The sequence below is a fragment of the Polyodon spathula genome, chromosome 57 (assembly GCF_017654505.1).
Source record: "Polyodon spathula isolate WHYD16114869_AA chromosome 57, ASM1765450v1, whole genome shotgun sequence".
Lineage (NCBI taxonomy): Eukaryota > Metazoa > Chordata > Actinopteri > Acipenseriformes > Polyodontidae > Polyodon > Polyodon spathula.
The window spans coordinates 1,325,271-1,349,272 of NC_054590.1; the positions used below are offsets into that span (position 1 = coordinate 1,325,271).

The window sequence follows — 24,002 nt, forward strand, 5'->3', positions numbered from 1 at the left end:
GCGTTCATTATATAGGTCTGAACCCTGCTATTATGTTCAGAATGTAGATATATCTTAGGGTTACCATACGGCACTATGTACACCAGATTGGGACCGTTCAGGCTTTTCAATTCCCACTGCAATGCATTTCCATGCCTGCTGTTTCCCGGCACTCAGGTCAGTTCAACAACACACAGGAGTACAGCGCTCCTTCCCTCCAGCACTCCCATTTCTGCAGCTGTACTGATTTGTCCCCTAAGATTTATTACAGCAAAACACAACGTGCACGACCACCGAGCCCCTGCTGAGCAATTTAAACTCTTTAGAGAAAGCTATACATCCCTGTGCTTTACCCTGCATCTCGGAGTCATCGTTCATTCGAGGGCCTTAATACTTCACTGTCTACTAGCACTGTATTCATTAAACAGGCACTGAATATGGCTTCTGAGGACTGCATATCTGTCAGAGACTGCTGTAAGTGTGGCAACAAAATAACATACACACCCCGAAACGATCCGATTGTGCACTTTGCTGGCTATTTGATGCATGCTCCTGACTGCTCAAGCCATTAAAATGAAGATTTCCCAGTAATTAATACATATCACCACCTGGAGGTATTGCATCACAAAAGCCCCAAAGCGAATCTGCATAAAGATGTTGAGGGAGGGGGTGGATAATAGTGGTTTCTGAAGCTCTGGATCCTTGGAAGCGGAATCTCCCAATGTATCACTGAACTCGCTGGCATTCCTGCCTCAAAATGGATTCCATCTCCCTCACATAGTGCTCCTCTAATAAGCCCACCTGCTCCAGCCCAGCAGCCTCCCAATGTTTCACCCAAATTTTCATAGCCTGCCGATGAAGAAAAGTATATTTCATTTGCCTGAGGTACTCGCAGACTAATATCTCATAGCTCCCCAGTAATGTTGTTGAAGCCGACACCCTGGGATCCTTCAAGAAGCTGCTTGATGAGATTCTGGGATCAATAAGCTACTAACAACCAAACGAGCAAGATGGGCCGAATGGCCTCCTCTCGTTTGTAACCTTTCTTGTGCTCTCTCTCTCTCTCCCTCTCTCACACACACACACACACACAGAGCCCTGCTCTACAGCTCCACGATTTATACATCACCTCAGCAATAAAACAAAGTCTTAAATTTAATCAGGCGACATATTACAGCAGGAGCGAACTGATAAATTATTCAAAAACAACTTCGACAGCGTGGGGCCAAGAAAAATTAGGCTGGCGCAGGAGCGTTGGAAAGGTAATGTCGTTTTCAACAGCTGCCTCGAGTGCTTGTTTCATCATCTGTTTACATTCCAATCTTGAAATATGCACGTCTCGAAAGCTGCGGCTTTCTTTTTTTTTCTTTTTTTTATGGTTACGTTAACCCAAATCCAAAAAATCGTTATCCTATTTTCAGGAGTGTTAAAGCCTACCAAGTTAAGCCTGGAAATGTGGGAAGAAAATGTGGCTGGACTGTGCAATGGGGAGGGAAGGGGTCCTCCTGGAACTGGCTGCTACTGGTGAGATTTCCTGGTGTAATTAGAGGTGATAGTTACTCCAGCCCCAATGGGTAGAGATGACAATGCACACTAACAGCTACCCCACTCCCTGTCTCACTATCCCAGCAGCAGAGGGCACTGGCTCAGCTCTCATCAATGGAACAGATACCCCATGGGTTCTAAGCTGTGGTTCTTGTAGAAGTGGAGGTGGCTGTAGACTGGCGCTACTCTGCATGTCCCAGCATCTGTTAGTCAGCAGCACTGGTGCATTCAAATTGTCACAGAATTTGGAAAAGGTGATATTCCTCCAGAACCGCTGGGAGAGATCTGTTTTAATGGAGCTGTTCTGTGTTAGCCAGCGCTTTGTGAAACAGCAACAGCATTCTTTTTTTTTGTCTAAAACACAATGCTGCAACATCGACAGAAAGTAATAAAGTGTTATTGCATTTCAAGACAAGGAAGCCCTGCCAGGTCTCTTGCTCCCACTGAAGGTATCTGTTAATCAAAAGAACGAGGAGGTAGCTGGAATAAGAAGCAGCTCAGCGCAGTGGGGTAGGGTGCTGCAGTCGCCTCTAACGAGGGAGCCCACCTCACCAAACCAGCACAACTGGCACTAGGAACCTTTGCATGCACTCAGAGAACCAGTCTGAGGATGAGCCAGGCGTAGAGGCTGAACCTCTCCCTCACAACAATTTGAATTGCACACAGACGCCGAACCACAGCCCTGCACAAGTAATCTGAGGATGAGCCAGGCGTAGAGGCTGAACCTCTCCCTCAGAACAATTTGAATTGCACACAGACGCCGAACCACAGCCCTGCACAAGTAATCTGAGGATGAGCCAGGCGTAGAGGCTGAACCTCTCCCTCACAACAATTTGAATTGCACACAGACGCCGAACCACAGCCCTGCACAAGTAATCTGAGGATGAGCCAGGCGTAGAGGCTGAACCTCTCCCTCACAACAATTTGAATTGCACACAGACGCCGAACCACAGCCCTGCACAAGTAATCTGAGGATGAGCCAGGCGTAGAGGCTGAACCTCTCCCTCAGAACAATTTGAATTGCACACAGACGCCGCACCACAGTCCTGCACACGCTCACACACCAAGCACTTGAGCGAATAGAGCCCCTCAAGGCATTGAAACTGCAATGTACTGATCCAAGATTCTGCACTTCGTGCCCTTCACTGGTCACCTGAATACCTGAGCGTGACTGGAAGAGGCTGCAGCCCTACAGGGTTCTCTATGGAAACGTTCGCTCCTCGTTACTGATTCCAGGAGAGTGCCTGGGTCACTAATGACTGATTTCACAGAGACCCTCGGGGGCACACATTAATAACAGGGACGGTAAGTGCGTGTCAGACAGACTTCACTGCTTTATCGATACCTCTTCCTCTAATGCAGGATTCCTAACACACACTAAACCGAATACAGGCCAACTCTCCTTGTCACTACAGCAGCATAGGAAATGGATACCCAGGAAGTCAGTGAACTCACAGCACTGCATCACAGCACAGGACGTCACAGTGACATCCTAACAGATCACACTGTGACATGAATGAGTCCCACAGACTATCCTTGCAAACCTGATGCTTCATCTCATTCATCAACAGTTATTAAATACAAACTGCATTCCCAGAGACTGAAACTAGCCCCACTGCTGCACCACCTTTAATTCTAATAGAATTACATTATTTAAATGATCAGGAGTCAGAAGTGTGATGCAAAACAAACTGTTCCTCCCTTACAGCTGCCTGAGCAACTCCTGTTAGTAAAGCTACAAACTCAGGTGAGAAAGTCCTGGCCCCTGGTCATTTCAATAATACACATGAACTGAAACCCAGGACTGGGTGCAGGGCTAGTGTGACTCAAAGTTCGGACGAAAATGAACATTGACTGCGTGCGGGTCGGGACCTGCCCCCCCCCCGGACCCCCCTGGGGGGGAGGCGTGTGGGCCCCCGCACCCCCGGCTCCCTTACCCGTGGCTGCCAGTTCTCGTACTGCTTCTGCAGATTGGCTCCTATCGACTCCAGCGCCTTCTGTGGGCTCATGGACAGCGGGTCTGAAACAACACTCAACACAATAAGCAGGGGTAGAACCCTGGGATGAAAAGCCTTCTCCCCGAGACAGTGAACTAGTGAAGCAGGGAATGAGGGCTGGCCTGCAGGATTTCTGGTAAAAAGTTCTTTTGTTTTGCTCTCCTGGTCTCCCAGCCTCCATCTAGGGCAGAGCTAGGTGACACCATGCCCCAGCGCAGCCTGTCTCACCCTGTCCCCATCACATATGACAGATTGAGATAGAGGGGGGTGAGAAAGGAGGGGGGTGAAAGCTGCTGCACTAAGGTCTTGTCGGATTGTGACGATTCTGTCCCCCGTCTCGGCTCACGTTCATCACACACTGCAGGAGCAGCTCTGCGGCGGAGTCAGCAGATGTATAACTGCTGCAATTAGGACATCTGAGCAGGAGGGTTATATTGAGTATCCTGCCTGCCTGTTAATGGATAATTAATGGGGTTTTAATGAGTTCATTGGAGAAGCCACTCCGAGTCCTCTCTGAGACACTCCACAGACCAGCACACAGCCAACGACACTTTCAATACCGGACCCTCAAGAGCCACGCACCATCCTGACAAAGACATCAGGGTTTGTGCCAGGGAGCCCCATTAGATTAGGGCGATTGGGCAGACCATGGTGGTGTGTGTGTGTGTGTTTAAGACGGTTAGCCGTGCAACAGGCTGATCCAGCACTATTGACCTTGCTTACCCAATCCATATTGCAGGAATGTGTTTAATAGTGTGCATGTGTGTGTGTGTGCGTGTTAGTTTGAGGCACTTCAAGTGTACACAGCTTTCCAAACCAATCTGTGCTTTTTATATGTGAGTGTAAGTGTGTTTGGTAGCACGTGTGTGTATGTCTTTAGTAGCGTGTGTATGTGTGAGAGTAGCGTGTTAGATTGTACCCACCGATCCAGCACTCCAGCCGCGCACAGGGGGAGGTCTTCACCACGTCAGGGGGGTCGACCCCCACATTTAGGCATAGGACCAGCGCCACACTCACCGTCTTCATCTGAGAGGGGAGAGAGAAAAGAGATTCATGAATACAAACACTTCATGAGCTCAGGCTGTCTGATCCCCACCTCCCATCTTTACGTTATGAATTCCTGGTGCTGGACTGGTAGCTCTAGAGACTGGGGTGTATGTACCCAGGGACAGTTCGAAGCTTTTTCAATAAGAGAGCTGCTCCACACTGCCCTCTCAGCATGTCTTGGGAGATCAATGTCTGCTTGTTTAACAATACAGTGTGCCGCTGTGGAACGTCTAAATACACACTTACTGCCTCAATTGAAATACTCAATTACACAATGCAAGACAAGTCACCACTGTGAATCACAGTGACTTTAAAAATACATCTAATCCTGTACTGGAGAGAACAGTCCCAGCTCACCGGATCCCAGCGCAGCATGTGGGGTGCAGACCGCCCGCAGGTCAGTTACACACGTCAGCAAGGCTGCAATGCCAATCGATTGTCTGACAAAAACTCCTCTGCTCTCACCGGGCTGGCTCTAGGCCAGGTTCATTCTCACAGTAACCATTCTGTGCAACAGTGAAAAGGTTCTCACGCTTAAACACAGGAGCTACAGTATGATCTGCGGCAGATAAGGTTTCACTGACTAAGCACGTGTAGATGCAGGGTGCAGATTTCAGAACGCTTGCTCTTTTTTGCTGCTTCTGTCGAAATGAAGGGAGTACATTTAAAATAAAGATATATGTGAGTACTAAAATCCAGCGATCGCCTAAACTGAATTCAATTACTTCTGCACACCTTTGGCAAGGGTGAATCACTACACCACGATAGGACCATTAATGGAGTCTTATCCAGCATCTGCCCCAGCAGCAGAGCCTGGCATAACCGGAATGGCACATATTTACTACCAGACTCTGATCCTGGTAAGCCAACCGAGTCTGAAAACTAGTATTGTGAAGCCGCTGGTCAATCTGATCCCTGCTGGACAGTTCTGCTCAATACCTGGAAGATTTCATTCAGGATTGCTTTCCTCCAGACCTCCAAGACTTCCTCTCTCGGGGGCACAGCTCAACCCTGGAGCAAGCTGCGGGAGCGCAGACACAGTGACTTTGTTTAAAGAGCCAATGTGGTGTTTCTTTCATCAAGAACGTCTGTTTTGAGTTCAGGTTTTATAGTACACATTGAGTACAGCTGTACAACCACCGGATACCCGTGAGAGATGAGAGATCACTAATCAGTGTATTTGTAACAGCACTCCTGAACAGATCACAGGTGTCAATAGGAAGCGGTGCTCAAACACTGAGCGAGGCAGGGTGCAGTTTCAGTATTAGAAACTGTGTAGTGTGACGCAGGGAAGAGCCTTGGCCCAGGCAGACACAATCAGATTGCAGACGAGGGTAACAAAAGCAGCACGACTTAAGAGGTTATTCTGGAATCCTCAATGAGTGCAAAATGGAAGTGAACAGCGACCTCATTAGAAGAGACAGCATGCTGCGGAGGAGCGCACTGTTATCTCTGTTATCAGCAGCACGCTGCTACAGGGAAGCCCTGTGACTGCTGAGCTGTGAAGAGGGACGCTCTGCCCACGGAGCGCACTGTACTGTATTTATATACACAGAGAGAGAGAGAGAGAGAGACACACACAGAGGCACACTGACACGGATACTATCTTCAAACAGGAATAGCAATTCTGCTGGACACACTGGACCCCAAAGCTGTGTCCCCTAGCAGAAACACTCAAATTGCTCCACTTTTTAATAAGAGAATCGCACTCCTACTTCAGGGAGAGTGTAAAATGATGTTCATACTGTAGCACGAATGATGGATGTCTCTGCAGTCCTTGTGGTTGCAATGGCTTTGCATGTACTAGAACAGAGACAGGAGCTCAATGGGGGAGATATGCAGGTTAAGTTATTAGATCAAGTTGCTCAAACTGCCCCCAGGTCCCTCCAGGGCAGCAATGAAATCCTGCATCCATCCCCCTTACAGCATGGGCTGCAGCACAGGGAGAGCCATGCTTGATTTAGCTCTGAAGCCTCTGCTTGTGGCACGCAATGGCAGAGCTGGGAACATGGAGACACAGCCCTCCAGAGGGACACTCCTTCAACCACTCTCCCTGGAGCACAGAACATCTCTGAGCAGTGCCAATTAAACTGCAAATACAGCTTCTGTTCAGCGTGATTAGCAGGTATTAAGAAGAAAGCAGCATCTACCTCCAATGGTGTGTTTATTTGGGATTTTATTCCTGGCGCTTCCTGTTTTTCTCTATTTTTATTTTATTCAGGCCAGACCGAATTCTGAGATTCCCTCTTAGCTGTGCGAGTGTGAGTGTAAAAGCCAACAGAGTGAGCCAAAATTCAAAACGGGCGAGTGTTTCACTTCCACTTTTCACCTAGGGAGGGGCCGCTGCTATTTCTCATCTTCTGGTTCGAGTTGACCAGTGCTGTATACTTCAGATCCCTTGCTTTAAAGCACTGGTCTCCAACCCTGGTCCTGGAGAGCTACTGTGGCTGCTGGTTTTCGTTTCAACCGATCTCTCAGTTACTTTAATGAACCGGTTATTGGCTGAATTAGTCCAGATGAACAGGTGTTCCAGATCTTTAGCCACTGATGATGTAAAGACACCTAGAAAGCCTGCTGGCTAGGGGCTCTCCAGGGCCAGGGTTGGAGACCCCTTCTTTAAAGCTTGCTGTTGTCTACTGTATGCAGTAGCTCAGTAGTGCCCACTTGTAGCTCTGACACTCATTTCAGCCCAGGACTTTGTCCCAAACAGACGGAACAGGTGCTTCATTGTTTAGCTTAGTAAGTAGCAGGTTCAAATAAGTAAATGAAGGAGCTGACTGAAGCAAGGGCTTGGAAAGAGTGGCAAGTGTGAACCACAGGGATGGCATTGCAGCTACCCTAGCGCAAGTGCCCAATAAATAGAATAATAACAGGAGCAGCGCCGATCCTGACACTGCAGACTCCTGACAGAGTGGGCAGCTCAGGCTGTTCATTTGATTGTTAACATTCATCTGAAAGAAGTCGAAACAAAATTACATTTTAAATGAAGCTCTTCAAGCTTTATGGATTCCCAATAATCCAGCCTGCATCCTTTCCTTGTGCAGCTCAATAAAACACTGTCTCTGTCTCTCAGCACCAGTCCGGAGCTCCAGCACCTACCTGAACCCATGGACTCTGACAATCACTCTCCAGTTGTTAATGCTTTGTAAATCCTGGTGGTCAGTGTTCTGTACACTTTTTAAAATTTGTGGTGTGCCTTTAATCAACACCACTCAGTAGCAGGTTAACCCAGAAAACTGTAGGCTGTTTGTTTGTCTTGTTTTTTGGCTAATTCATATGAGAATGGTGGAGGAAAAGAAAAAAAAAATAGCTTTTTCTTCAAGCGGAAGAGCGGGCAGATCAATTTGGAGCAATTACTCTATTTGTTTAGTATTGTATAAATGAAGGGCTATTACAACACTAGAACGAATCGATCCCACACTGGCAATCGAGCCCCTCGATTCCCCCAGTTCAATTCTCTCTCTCATCCTGCTCCGCGCTGAGATATTTAATCACCAGTCACTGCGGGAAGGCCCGGCTCGCTCACAACAAATCACTTTGTGTTGAAGGCCTTTAAATCTGCAGCCTGCAAAGAATCCATTAAAAAGTATTGTTTCTTTATTAAAAACTTTCCTTGGAGGCACTGCTAGTGGTAAGGTTAGTGGTAACGTTTCAGCAATGCCAGTTACTGTATATCACAAGGATGTAACACTTACCATAGATATGAACACTATATAATCTGCTGTCCTGCAATACAATATACTGGCAGACATAAAACATGTGGTCAGCCGTCTGAAACAGTGCTGAGGAGATCCTGTGGGACGCTGCAGAACTGACGAGTGTGCAGTGCTGGGAGCTGGAATTATAGCTATGAGACCCAATGGCCCTTCCCACATCAACTCCAACCTGGGTTAGAAACTAGAAATGGGCCATTTCTGTGAACAAAAACTAAAGTATGAGCCACGAGGTGTGCCATAGCAGATCAAAAGGTGGCTAAACATGAAATAGAAATCTGAAACCTATCATTGATCTATAAAACAATGTTGTCGTGGATAAGAGCAGCAGTAGGTACGGCACTGGCTTCATTATCAAACCTCCCGAGCAATGGCAGCACTGGCATAAATACACAGATATATATTTTTGACATGAAGTACATATTCTTTATTACCGGGTGGTTTAAAGTTCAAAGGACGGATGTGTGAGGCAGAGAGAGAGAGAGACTGCATTAAAGTCTTCAAAATGAAAGAGATTTCCGAGTAATTTTGCAATACAGACAACAAAGCTGACTTTTACTTTCCCAGTCTTTCTATGCCTTCACCAGGCAATGCCTCCGTCAGCACTGCAGATGAACAGAATGTCAGTTCATGAGAGATTGGGTTTGTCACACAACCTGTGACGCCTCCAGTGCTACAGTGGTCGATGGTGTAACATCCTCATCAATGCCCATCAGTAGAATAACAGAACAGCAATGAAGGTTAAACGGTGACTCAGGACGCTTTTATCCCCCGTCGATTTTTATAACAGATTGATGTCTATAGAGGACTCACAGATACAGACACGTGGCACACGACAGCACGGGGCAGTGAGGATTGCACTGAAGTCAGCACAGCATCCCGAGTGATTCATGATTCTCAATGATCATATCAGACAAATACTGTGTGTCTCATATTCAGAGTTTATAAATCAGAGTGCGGCCACCACAGGAAGATGAAACTGTTCTGTCACCGGGAGGGTAACTGATGCTGATGCCCAGGTCCACTGTTTAGGGTGCTGATGAAATTAGAAGGCAAGGCTGTGTATCGATTCATGTCAATGATCCCACTTTGAGGGACGGGTTGAAAGGGTTGTCTTTTCTGCACACAAACACGGATTGTGAGATTTCATTAACGGAGATCACTGTAGTAACCATTGCGGCACTGCACTCTACACACACTCAAACAGAGTACAGCACGCATTACAGCACATGGTTTGCAATTGCATTAAAAGAAAAAAAGAAAGAAAGAGCAAATGAAGAACTTGTCTGCACTACAATTAAGAATTGCACTGAGGCTCGTGTCCAGACCCGGGCAATCGTAGGGAAATTACAGAACACAAGGCTTTTAGCTGCTAGGGATCTTATTTCAATCTGACGCCTTATTTTTGCAATCTGTAACAGAAAAGCCCTCTACAGTGCACCCTTCCACGACAGCATCTTCATTAAACTGACAGTAAATCAGAAAGCAGCGCTGCACAGAAGGTGTGAGCGAGCTGCCAAGCAGATCATGCTGGGATGAAGAATGAGAAAAAAATCAGACGTATATCATGGCCAACAGGAAACAAAAAGAAATCTAAAATAATCAATTAATTCAAACAGTTTGGAGTCTATTCTCCGACTGTGACTGCACTGTATACTGACCAGGGTCCCCAGCACAGGAAGCGAGGCTTAGCACACAGCCCCGACCCCAGACAGAAAGGTGCTTTGCAAGTAGCCTGTTTACCTGGATGACAGAGTCTGCAATGCAGGATATTAAGTGATAAGGAGACAAGCTTCACCGGGTACCCGGGAACGTGTTCCAGCTTGCAGGCGTCTAACCCTGCTGTGGGGGGCAGTGTGCCAGGAGCTCTGCTCAGTGTAGGAGCGCCCTGCTGGCATCCGGTACTGTTATTGCAACACATGGACGAACAGAGAACTCCCACAAAACCACTATAGTTAAGGAAACGCATCTCCATCTTCCTATTTTTAACTCATTTGAATCACTGCTGCATTGTGTCCAATCATTTTGTAATTATTAGTCATTAAAAGTTTTGAAAATGTTCACTATACTGGAGGTACAGTCATAGCGGTCAGAAGTTGGGAGCTTGTGGCTATTTGTAGGACATTTTCAGCTATTTTTTATCATGAGAAGTTACTGGAATCTGTTGTGGTTTCTGATCCACCCCTCCATTCATTTATATGAAATTCCCTGCTGATAGAAATCCTACCTATATCCCTGGACAAACAAACGCAGCCAATGTATCAGCTATAGGGTTAAGCTGGGCTGCTATTCAAGGTGTCGTGACAATACAGGGTACACAGGATGGTCGACAGATAACACTGAAGCTGCTCAAACACAGATCAGTTTTCTGGGTGTACTTCTGTAGCTCAGTATTAACAGCCTTTAATAAGTGATGAAAGTATTCCTGGCTAATCATGAAAATATAGCAATAATAATAAAAAATAAAAGTTATGGTTCAGGCTTGAAGCGCTTCGTGTGTTTTGAATAATTTAGTATTTATTCATGAGCGCACGCCTGAGTTCTGCTTTTAGTAGTTACTTGCTGCAGTGTCTAGAGCGGACCTATTAAAACGCCCGTGGCTGATCAATCGAGGTGCACGGTCCTCGCAATGGAGTTGTGTTTTCTTTCTGCACAGCTCTGTCTCCTCCCACACGTAGTCAACATTATTACTCAACAAGGCACTGTGTGTGTGTGTGAGTATGCATGTCTCTCTCAAACACACAAAGGGAAGCAGTACAGTCAAGTGTGGGCACAGCCCTAACTCCTGTGCACAAAATCAACACCAGTTTAACACAAACTACACCGATGCACAGCGCAGCAATTTGGGAACAAAGTAGAAAAGGTCTGTACTTGTACAGCTGGATTTCATCGGAGCATTTCAGGCAGTGGGTTTCATCAAGCACCTGCAGTTAGAGGGTGGTGGGTGTGATCCAGGTCGTACAGTAGCGGGTTCACTGCAGTTAGAGGGTGGTGGGTGCGATCCAGGTCGTACAGTAGAGGGTTCACTGCAGTTAGAGGGTGGTGGGTGCGATCCAGGTCGTACAGTAGCGGGTTCACTGCAGTTAGAGGGTGGTGGGTGCGATCCAGGTCGTACAGTAGCGGGTTCACTGCAGTTAGAGGGTGGTGGGTGCGATCCAGGTCGTACAGTAGCGGGTTCACTGCAGTTAGAGGGTGGTGGGTGCGATCCAGGTCGTACAGTAGAGGGTTCACTGCAGTTAGAGGGTGGTGGGTGCGATCCAGGTCGTACAGTAGCGGGTTCACTGCAGTTAGAGGGTGGTGGGTGCGATCCAGGTCGTACAGTAGAGGGTTCACTGCAGTTAGAGGGTGGTGGGTGCGATCCAGGTCGTACAGTAGCGGGTTCACTGCAGTTAGAGGGTGGTGGGTGCGATCCAGGTCGTACAGTAGCGGGTTCACTGCAGTTAGAGGGTGGTGGGTGCGATCCAGGTCGTACAGTAGCGGGTTCACTGCAGTTAGAGGGTGGTGGGTATCCAGGTCGTACAGTAGCGGGTTCACTGCAGTTAGAGGGTGGTGGGTGCGATCCAGGTCGTACAGTAGCGGGTTCACTGCAGTTAGAGGGTGGTGGGTGCGATCCAGGTCGTACAGTAGCGGGTTCACTGCAGACGCTGTTTCTTTGTATGGCAATCTCGGTATCGGGTTCGGGTCGGTTTCACCTTTTATCGGCATCGTTCAGTTTTGAAATTTAATTAAAATGGCAGTTTCTGTCAATCATACCATTGCATCCCTAAGTATTCTTCAGAAGTTTGCTTTAGCATGCTGGGATCCAGTTTCTGAGCACTACCTGCCAACAGTAAGTTATCAAGATAGTTTAGGAGCAGCTGTGCAGACCCGACCGAAGACAAGCTGCACCCCTGTGAGTTAACACACAGAACCTGACTTTGACCTTCCCTGGGCGGGTAAACCATTCATTTAATACAGTCACATCTTGCACTGATCCCTGTACAGCATCACAATACTTATATTGTGACAATTGTGACACCTGTACACAGTGCAGTGTTGAACACAAAACACACACACACACGTTTCCAGACATAAGGGGTGAAAGTAACTTACACAGGGAGAACTTTGGGGCTACACAGTTTGATAGGGCACAATACTTTAACACCTTATCAAATAAAAGTCAGTAATTAACAAACTGATCGATCGGGTGCTTCGTCCCTGTGATTTTAGGGGAGGCAGTCTTGAGCCAACATAGTTTGGGAACCCCTGTATTAGAAAGTGTGTCGGTGTGTTTTGGCGATTGGTCATAATAAAACGTGTGGGTGTTTCATTGTGTGGCACCTAGACACACCCACACCAACCACTCCAGGCATAATAAATGGTGTCTCACCCGGTCCTTCATTCTCCAGCTCTGTGCCACTGCCTTGGATCCCTCGATCTTCTCACTGTGCCGCTTCTTCATGAAGGTTAGAGGCAGGGTCCAGTCAGTCATGTCCGACTCTTCCTCCTCCCCCCCGCCAACACCCAGAGCCGGGGAGTGAAGCAGATCCGAGTCCATCCTCACTGGAGGTGCTTGAGTTCGCAAATTTCAACTAAAGAATATACTATTTTATATCGCCACAGATATCTATATAAACCTACGCATATATTACATTAATCCACAGAAATACATTTTTGCAATTGTTTTTTGATCATTGATATAGTAAGTAGTATAACAGACGCAAATGACTGGTTTACCGTGGCAGCTACATTAGGTAAGTTAGTCAGGATCAAGGAGTAACGTTTGTATTTATTTTACTTGTTTTTGTATGTAAAGTCTCATCGCTTAAATTTCCCACCACAAGTCTTTTTCTGTCTAGGTAAAAACGGGATGACAAATGTCACCTGAGCGGGTTACACTGCAGTAAACACCCTCAAACTTTTCATACGCAAAACTTTTTGTTCAGTCAGTATGGCTGGGATTCGCCGATCTTGTGGAGCTACACACCGTGTCAGCAGCCATGCACCCCCGGACACAACCTCTGAAAAGAGTGCTTGCTCAAGCAGGAAAAAAGGGGACGCACTTAGTTTAAACGCAACGTTCACCCAGCGTCGACTTTAAAGTTAACCCGTCTATGCCGAGATGCACGTCCAACCACACAGAGACCCTGGCACACCGAGATGCACAACCAATCACACAGAGACCCTGGCGCACCAAGATGCACGTCCAATCACACAGAGACCCTGGCGCACCGAGATGCACGTCCAATCACACAGAGACCCTGGCGCACCGAGATGCACGTCCAATCACACAGAGACCCTGGCACACCGAGAGGCAAGTCCAATCACAAAGAGACCCTGCCGCACCGAGATGCAAGTCCAGTCACACAGAGACCCTGCCGCACCGAGATGCAAGTCCAGTCACACAGAGACCCTGGCGCACCGAGATGCAAGTCCAGTCACACAGAGACCCTGGCGCACCGAGATGCAAGTCCAATCACACAGAGACCCTGGCGCACCGAGATGCACGTCCAATCACACAGAGACCCTGGCGCACCGAGACGCAAGTCCAATCACACAGAGACCCTGGCGCACCGAGATGCAAGTCCAATCACACAGAGACCCTGGCGCACCGAGATGCAAGTCCAATCACACAGAGACCCTGGCGCACCGAGATGCAAGTCCAATCACACAGAGACCCTGGCGCACCGAGATGCACGTCCAATCACACAGAGACCCTGGCGCACCGAGAGGCAAATCCAATCACACAGAGACCCTGGCGCACCGAGATGCACGTCCAATCACACAGAGACCCTGGCGCACCGAGATGCAAGTCCAATCACACAGAGACCCTGGCGCACCGAGATGCACGTCCAATCACACAGAGACCCTGGCGCACCGAGATGCAATTCCAAGCACACAGAGACCCTGGCGCACCGAGATGCACGTCCAACCACACAGAGACCCTGGCACACCGAGATGCACGTCCAATCACACAGAGACCCTGGCGCACCGAGAGGCAAGTCCAATCACACAGAGACCCTGGCGCACCGAGAGGCAAGTCCAATCACACAGAGACCCTGGTGCACCGAGATGCACGTCCAATCACACAGAGACCCTGGCGCACCGAGATGCACAGCACTTGCAGGAAGCCCTAGCAGCAGCCCCGAGTTTGACAGCAACGCCCTGGCTCTATATCTCCGCAGTGCTCGCGTTGTCAGCTCCCAGCCTCCTCGCCTGTTTTCCGGAGCGAACTCCCGTCCCTCTCCCCCGCTTCGTCCCCCACTCGCTCGCTAGGGGCTGCGAGAGAGGCCCATTTTTGCACACACTCGCTGTCGCTGACACAGGTCTGCCAGGGCAGGGGATCGTGAGGCGGTCTCTGGGGCTCCTGTAGGCGGTGGTCGCTGTTTTTTTTCTCGGCTCTGGATTGCTGACTCAGGCAAAACTGGCTTCTCTTTTTCGGAAGAGTCAGTTTCTCACCACTGGTGCAAGGGCGCCGCCATATTGGGATTTACCCACAGTACGTCGCGCGGGGAGGGGCGGGGTTTGTGGTGAGTGGGAGGAGTTCTGGTGCTCACTCGCCTGTACTTGTTTGTCCAGAGTTTCCCAGGCAAATTCCAATAATAATCTTTAACAACTGGGTAACCAGGAGGAAAAGTAAAAGTAAATCTGCGTTCTAGACACACACGCTTTTTAAAGAGAGGTGCCCTGCCCTGCCCACGCACTTTTAACAGAGTGCAAGAAATTTATATTTTGTATTTTATTGTATTTTTAAATACCTTGCCTCTCACAATTCCTCCAAAACATGGTGACCCAGATAAATCAAAGAAATCCACAGATTAAGACGACACCGAAACTGTGTTGAGACAATAATCCCTAATTTGTCTCTCGCTGAGCCGCTTCTACAGAGGAACGCTGAAACTGTTAGCAGATCATCTGGGAACGAACGAGCGTAGAGAAGCAGACTTTGTGAGAGCTAATGGATGCTTTCAAGAAATGAACAAATGCTTTATCAATACATTGTTTTTTTCAATGTAAATGCTGTACATGGTCATTTTATTTTTGTTTTACAAAACAAACATTTCATTTATTTAGAAGTTAATTAAACTTATGTTTGCGGGTTACCGCTCTCTACCCAATATTCAGATAATAATATTCCGATTTTATTAGTCGTAGTATTGCTTCTGCTTCAATATTTGACAGTTGTTAAATTGCAGTCATTTATCCGTAGAAATACTGCATTTTTTTAAACGAAATTGGTAGTTTGTACATGAGTAATGTTATCTGTTAAAAAAAAAGGTTTGGCTGTTATTTTTTCAGTTGTAAAAGCAGCCACTGATCTGTATGCATCTCTCTCTCTCTCTCTCTCTCTCTCTCTCTCTCTCTCTCTCTCTCTCTCTCTCTTGCATTTTGTAATAGGCCCTAATTCTGTATTACAAAATGCATCAAGTAGCCAATTACGTCTTACGTTGCTATATCAACAGCTGTTAAACCATCTTTCTGTTCCAGGCGTTTTTACGTTTTAAAGTTATATATTACAAGTTTATTAGAAACGGCCCTTGGAGTGTTGCACAGCGCTGGCCTGGCAAGGAAAGGGTTAGCTGTCAGATAATCAGGAATCCCTATGGAGGGACACATTCAGTGAAAGTGATTGATCTCAGAGCTGATGGAGGATTAGGAACTCAGTGGCCTGGGCTGCTGTTTGCTCAAAAAAACAACCTTTTAATTTGTCTTTGATTGAGCGTGCTCTTTACCCCCTACTCCCCCCCCCCACCTCCTTTTCCCATGGTGTTTCCCATATGCTATGTAGTTTACCTCCTTTCTTAAAATATACTTTACCATGCCTCCCCAGTCTTTACCATACCTCCCCAGTCTTTACCATGCCTCTCCAAGCTTTACCATGCCTCTCCAAGCTTTACCATGCCTCCCCAGTCTTTACCATGCCTCTCCAAGCTTTACCATGCCTCTCCAAGCTTTACCATGCCTCCCCAGTCTTTACCATGCCTCCCAAATCTTTACCATGCCTCTCCAAGCTTTACCATGCCTCCCCAGTCTTTACCATGCCTCCCAAATCTTTACCATGCCTCTCCAAGCTTTACCATGCCTCTCAGTGCTTTACAATGCTTGCCAATGCTTTCACTGTGATTTATTCCAGTTTGCTATGTTTTTATGTTAAAGTTGTATAATGGTAGACCTGATTGACATAATAAACAAAATAAGCAAGATAGTCCCAGTGCACTGCTATACTTGCAGGCTGTGTGAAGTATTAAGCGAGGCTCACGATCTCCACTCTGCCAGACAAGCTGGAGTACGAATGTGGGCTTGAACCGAGACAAGATAAGCATCTGTGATCACAAACCTCATGCAAGTGGAGAATGCATTTTACCCACCCAGTCCAAACAGAAACCCCATGCAAATGGGGATAGCATTTTCAGACGGAATGTCGCCAGAGCATAATTTCTCCATCTATGTAATATTGCTCGATTCCACTCCATTCTGTGTTAGTCTGATGCTGAGCAGTTTGTACATGCCTCTGTCTTTTCTACTGCAATGCTATGCTTGCTGGTGTCTCTAGAGAGTTCTCAACAGGCTGCAGTATGTTTAGAATTTGGCTGCTCAGGTTTTAACGAAATCGAAATCCTACGAACATACAGCTCCTGTTTTGGCGTCCTTGCACTGGCTGCCTGTCAATTCCAGGATTGATTGCAAAATTCTGCTGATGACCTATAAGTCCCCAAGCGGATTGGCTCCCTGCTATATAAAACATTTAGTACACAACTATATTCCTTCACAGAATTCCCAGTCAATGGACTCTGGTCTTTTAATTATTCCAAAATCAAGGCTGCATTCAATGGGTGACAGAGCATGCTGCAGTTCTGCACCGAGATTATGGAACTCTCTTCCTGGGGCTGTCAAGGACTCTGAGTCTGGATATATAAATCACATCTTAAAACATACTTTTATACAGTAGCATTTCCTAATGTTTCTATCTCTGAATGTTAATGTCTGCTGTCTTTTTTATTAACTGTACAGTGCTTTGTGATGTTTGTACATGAAAGGCACACCCAGAACCACGGGACTAGGACTAAAGTGCTCCAACCAGTTAACCCAGACAGATGAACTTTTCAGCAAGAAGACTCTACACTCTGCACATCCAATTAGTTCTAAAGAGAGATTGCACGCAGGAGCCCAAACTGTGAGGTAAACAATCCAACCACAAGACCAGCATCGCAAACAGAGCTCTCTATTAAAAATGCTTCGCAAAAGACCAGAGTGTTTAACAAAGACTTTGATGTTTACCTCGAAGGTGCTGTGTTGCACACACCGACGCTCCCAGCTAGCCTGCCCGGGTAGAAGGGATCAGCACTGGTCATGGATCTACTTCAGACATCGCAGGGCAGAGGAAAGAGCCTTGAATAAGAGCAATCTGGTGACTCTGAGGAAGGAGAGTGTGTCATTCCCTCATACAGTTAGAAGTGCACCACTGGGAAATTGCACAGTAATTCTGCACTTTTTCCAGTGGTTATGCTATACATTTGATGTAGTTTACCATGGGTTGCAATGCTTTTTAATGTGCTTTAGTAGGCTTTACAGTGCTTACATATGCTTTACCATGCTTTCACTATGCTTTATAACACTTGACAATGCTTTCACTATGCTTTATAACACTTGACAATGCTTTCACTATGCTTTATAACACTTGACAATGCTTTCACTATGCTTTATAACACTTGACAATGCTTTCACTATGCTTTATAACACTTGACAATGCTTTTACTATGGTGCACTTTTATAAGGGGTTAAACAAGCACAGATAGGCAGATTTGCCCTGGTGAAGACTCAGGTTTGACACGCTAGAAAGAGAAAGCTTTTCGCTATTTTAGATCAAAGTCCTCTGCATAAATTTACGTTGTTGAATTCTGAGCGTGTGATTTTGTGTTTATATCACAGGCCGGCAGCTGTTCCAAAATGAAGCTCTCAAAAATTTTGTTTCTGTTAAATTATTGTTAGATCTGTCTGAGTCAAGCCACTGAGACACGTGGACATGGGTGCAGATCTGTTAAGGTGCTCCCACCCCTGTACAGTCTTTGCAAAGCCTCCCTTTCACCCCTGCAATGTACTGGAGCTGTACTCCGCAAGTGTGCAGCAATGGGAATAAGTTAATTAAATGCACGCTGACAAGGGGATTCAAAATGATGTATTGACCATAAAATAGGCCACATAACAACTGCATGCTATTTGTGTGTGCAGAATTATTATTCCATTTTTATTTTATTTTGCTGAACAAGAAAGCAGCACCTGTACTTCTAGACTTTACAGATTTTCCGTGGCCGCAGTTAAGTACTGTGCCTTCTGTAAATATTAATACGGAAGACAGAAGAGGGGATGGAATATTCAACAAAAAGAACATCTATTTTTAGAATAGGAAAGCTTCAGTTCTATTATTCATGCCGCTGCACAGAAGGAGCTGCTGTCTTCTGTGTCTGGATAGAAATGGGCTGTCAGCAGAGACCCCTCTGATCCCTGATCCACAGCCAGGCTTCACCCCAGCACAGCACACTGAGGAAGAGACCCCTCCACTCCCTGATCTCTGATCCACAGCCAGGCTTCACCCCAGCAAAGCACACTGAGGAGAGACCCCTCCACTCCCTGATCTCTGATCCACAGCCAGGCTTCACCCCAGCAAAGCACACTGAGGAAGAGACCCCTCCACTCCCTGATCTCTGATCCACAGCCAGGCTTCACCCCAGCACAGCACACTGAGGAGAGACCCCTCCACTCCCTGATCTCTGATGCACAGCCAGGCTTCACCCCAGCACAGCACACTGAGGAGAGACCCCTCCACTCCCTGATCCCTGATCCACAGCCAGGCTTCACCCCAGCACAGCACACTTAGGAGAGACCCCTCCACTCCTTGATCTCTGATGCACAGCCAGGCTTCACCCCAGCACAGCACACTGAGGAAGAGACCCCTTCACTCTTTGATCTCTGATGCACCCCCCCCCCCCCCCCCCCAACCACCCAGCATCCAGTACATTCTGAAACAATTACAGCAAGCTAAGAAGATGTGTTTGGGATCTGTTGCGTAAGATTGTGTTTAATTTTGACGCACTGTGTTTCACAGTGCACAGTTTCCATTTTCAATCAGGCACAGCCAGAGCTAACCAGAATCTGCAGAGTTCCAAGCTGACAAGTGCCTGTCATCAAACTTTCAGATGTTATTTATGTGCCGGTCCTGACAATTGCAATTTGCAGTTGACTTTGCAATGGTCTGCATCTCATCTGAGCTTCGGAACCACAGTAAGCAGGGCTGGGAACAGCGTGCTGCAATGTATGCTGTGCCACACATCAATCACTAGCACAATACTAGATAAGAAGGGATTTCTCTACATCTTCCCAATATGTACTTGCTGACTGGTTTAACATCCTATGGCGTATATTCTGTAGGACTGTAAATCTATACTGCTTAGATCTCCATTGTCAATGCTTACTGCTTCTGAAAAGACTCCTTATGGCAGATTGTGGAGAGGGTTAGGGGTTGAAGCATCTGCAGCACAGGACTCAGTGCAGAATACTTCCATAGTGAGCTTCAGTGCTAACATGCCCCCACCTCACCTCCACACAGTCCGACTTGAGGAGTCTTTTCAGAAGCTGGAATGGTTATTGGCTAATGTAAAAGCCGCAGTGTGCCAGTTCAATCCATTCCATTGACTGCATTCTTCCCATAGGCATTCAAACTGTATGCAGCACCACATCTTCAATCCCCACTGACGTGGGCAGGCCTCTATTTCACTGGATATGCCTTTAATGAAATAAAGAGTCTTTTACAGCGGTCGAGAAATGTTATTTTTAACACAGTGCACCCCTGCGGGACAGAGATGCACGCGTGTATCCGGTGTACATTCTACCTCCTAAGTGATCACGTGGCGAGATGGATATTAGTGAGATAATAAGGCTTGCGTGCTGGATTGCTCACTTCCATGTATTACTCGTCAACTCGAGAATCTCGTTCAATTCAGTTCAGTTCCTTATTGATAATCAGATCTCATCGAGCGCTGCCTCCCCTTCCCAACGCTGTCAGCACCAGCAGCAGCACAAGCACACAGTCCGAGTCGAGTCCGTGAAGATCAAACGCACCTGAAACCCATTGCCGGAGCAGCACTACACAGCCTGTTCAAGGGGAAGTCTTACAGATAATGGATCCCTTCCCACATGTATTCAACAAAACACCGCAATGCTTTCGGGAAACTACCAAAACCAAATCTTTTTTTTTTTTGTCCTGCTCTTTGGCAAAACTATTTTCCATTAACCCCAACCTTTGAAAGCATTATTGCGGTACGGCGTGATAATAGCAGGGGGAAGTGTAGTAAAGTGTGGTAAATCACCTTGTAAAACTGCCTAAGCAGATTCAGTCTGGTACACGCGTAGTAAAAGCGTGTGAAAAGAGTGTTTAACAGCCGAGTTACTGTTGGGAGAACTGGACGCGAAGGTAATGTGTTTAGAGACGTGTTAAACCTGGCGTCTCTTTTCTAGTTTGGTTTATTCAAACCTGGTAGGGGCCCCTGCTCTAAGTAACGGTGCATGAATATGATGAATTATATTAATTTATCACGACTCGTCCCAGGAGAGAGATATGAAATTATACACTTTAATAAAACATGGAGGGGAGGCATAACTTATTCATTCCTCAGTCCAAAAAAAATCCTTGACTGATGACCAAGCACATTAACCTTAATTGATTATCTTGCTGCACATTTCTTACACCTAATTTTTGGTGGTGGCGGCCGGCGGTGTTTAATTATCCTATCTGTAGCAAAGGTTTGGTTGTCAGGATGAACACTGATCACCCCCCTTTGCCAGGTTCCGCGTCCAATTATCTTAGCAGCGGCGGATCTCAGTACTGTCAGTCACCTTTCAGCTCTGCATCAACCCAACAGGTGCCTTCATCGTGATCATTAGCACCGCAAAGGAAATGAATACTCTATATGCGGGAAAGTTGACAGTGCAGGCTTAATGAGTTTTAAGATGGCGGTATAAAGACCGGAGCTTTCTTGATCATTAAAATAGAGCCCTCCTTGTGGTGCATCTGCCAGACGCCTTCATTGTGCCGCAGCTCGGAGATTTTTCTCTGCATTGTACCGCAAGAACTGACAGGACCATCGATAGAGTCAGAGTCAGCGCTACTGCCTTTCATTAACGTTATATATAATAATGCAGTTCAAACCATCAGCCTAAATACATTTCAATAATAATAATAATAATAATAATAATAATAATAATAATAGCAGCTTTTATTGGAAAGAAAGAAATTGTTGTCCGTCAGTTTGTGCTACATGCAGTCACTTCCTTCATCCCCGGTTCGTCCAAACCCAAAACACCAGCTAATGCGATCCAGTGCATTTTAAGTGTCTTCTTTCCTCAAAGGCATAAAAACCATAAAGAGATTTACACGAGAGTAAAAGAGCAGAGCCGCGCAGCTCGTCGGAAAACAAGACTATAGCAACGTGCACGGTGCCTATATTTATACTGACAGTTATCGAGCTTTGTAATTAAAATGAACATTTTCTTATCGACGGATATATTACTCAGGAGATGCAGGGGCAGTGAATATAGCACACAGTGTGCCAGGTGTATAAGAAATAGATCATAATAATAGCTGAAGGGTTATTGACAGAACCTTTAAGGGGCGGGACGTTCCAAGCACAAACCCTGCATTCTAGAACCCCTGCCAGAGCCCCGTAGCTCATGCCATTTCCAAGTGATTTGTTGCCATGTGTTTTTCCACGATGAACCAACTGTAGGAGTGAACTCCCCCAAAGCACGAGTGCAGTGTAGTAGCCTACGGTTGTGTTCCGATCGTTCGTTAGGGGAGCGTGTAATCAAACGGTTGGAGCAGTTGACTCTCAAATCTGATATTGCATCTCCATCGATTTTGACGAGCTTGCATGCCCATGTGTGCTGCGGTGTGCGGCTGTTTCTGCAACTCAGAGTTACCCACGATCATCAGTAGATTGGCTTTGATTCCACGCAGCAATTCATCATAATCATCAGCCCCTGTATCCACTCCCTTCAAAGGCACATTTGAACTTCAGATCAAAAGCTGATTTAAAAAAAAAAAAAAAAAACACTGACGTCAACAACTGATAAAATGCACTAGTACGACCCGGCCTCTTCCACAAGTAAATCTTTAAACCCGATGGAAAATATCTATGACATCTATGACACCTGATAAACCCAAAGCACCTTTTCTTTTTTTATTTTTAAATATCAATAAGCCAACTCCCAGAGCAGTTCTGCAGCCTGCCGTGAAACTAACTGTTGTCCATTGCGCGGCATCCCCGCCCTTCAGCCGCAGAGTTCAAAGAAACCCTTGCGATCCTCCAGCTGCTGTGAATTGCAGTAACTACCCCCCATGACATAAAAACTAACCCAAGAGCCCCATCACCCCTTTCCAAGAGGCACCCTGCGCACGCGTCTACCCACTCCAGTTCATAAAATAGACTTTACATAAATGTCAGTTTTTGATGGATGCACCGAATAAGAGTGTTTTAAACACATAGAGTAAGCCCCTGCTTGGATCAGACCCAAGAAAACTATGATTAATGGACAGCAATGCGCACTCAGGGTTTTTTTTTTCCTTTGTTGAGAAAGCTCGTTAGGAAAGTATTAAAATGCAAATGCGTTACGTTTTATAGAATGTGTGTGACACAGGGTACATGGTTTGTGAATCAATAACCTGTGCACACAGTGCACCAACATCCCTCACAGCAACATCCCTCACAGCAACATCACAGCAACATCACTCACAGCAACATCCCTCACAGCAACACCCCTCACAGCAACATCACTCACAGCAACATCCCTCACAGCAACATCACTCACAGCAACATCCCTCACAGCAACATCACTCACAGCAACATCACTCACAGCAACACCACTCACAGCAACATCCCTCACAGCAACATCACTCACAGCAACATCACTCACACCAACATCCAACTCACAGCAACACTCACAGCAACTCACAGCAACATCACTCACAGCAACATCCCTCACAGCAACATCACAGCAACATCACTCACAGCAACATCCCTCACAGCAACACCCCTCACAGCAACATCACTCACAGCAACATCCCTCACAGCAACATCACTCACAGCAACATCACTCACAGCAACATCCCTCACAGCAACATCACTCACAGCAACATCACTCACAGCAACACCCCTCACAGCAACATCCCTCACAGCAACATCACTCACAGCAACATCCCTCACAGCAACACCCCTCACAGCAACATCACTCACAGCAACACCCCTCACAGCAACATCACTCACAGCAACATCACTCACAGCAACATCCCTCACAGCAACATCACTCACAGCATCATCACTCACAGCAACATCCCTCACAGCAACATCACAGCAACATCACTCACAGCAACATCACTCACAGGATCATCACTCACAGCAACATCACTCAGAGCAACATCCCTCACAGCAACATCCCTCACAGCAACATCCACTCACAGCAACACCACTCACAGCAACATCCCTCACAGCAACATCCCTCACAGCAACATCACTCACAGCAACATCCCTCACAGCAACACCCCTCACAGCAACATCCCTCACAGCAACACCCCTCACAGCAACATCACTCACAGCAACATCCCTCACAGCAACACCCCTCACAGCAACACCCCTCACAGCAACACCCCTCACAGCAACATCACTCACAGCAACACCCCTCACAGCAACAT

At 46.8% G+C, this 24,002-nt stretch overlaps 1 protein-coding gene and 1 pseudogene across 1 annotated transcript in view; one reads left to right on the plus strand and one right to left on the minus strand.

The window, feature by feature from the left end:
- The window catches only part of LOC121307580 (regulatory-associated protein of mTOR-like), a 15,255-nt gene extending 1,905 nt beyond the window's left edge, over positions 1-13,350 (minus strand). The window contains exons 1-3 of the mRNA XM_041239778.1: positions 12,651-13,350; positions 4,445-4,547; positions 3,462-3,544 (exon numbers count right to left, since the gene is read on the minus strand). Coding sequence (XP_041095712.1) covers positions 3,462-3,544; positions 4,445-4,547; positions 12,651-12,818 — 354 coding nt within the window. The 5' untranslated portion in view covers positions 12,819-13,350. The remainder of the gene's footprint in view (positions 1-3,461; positions 3,545-4,444; positions 4,548-12,650) is intronic.
- Positions 13,351-13,363: 13 nt separating this feature from the next.
- On the plus strand, positions 13,364-14,767 carry LOC121307535 (annotated as a pseudogene).
- The last annotated feature ends 9,235 nt before the right edge of the window (positions 14,768-24,002 follow it).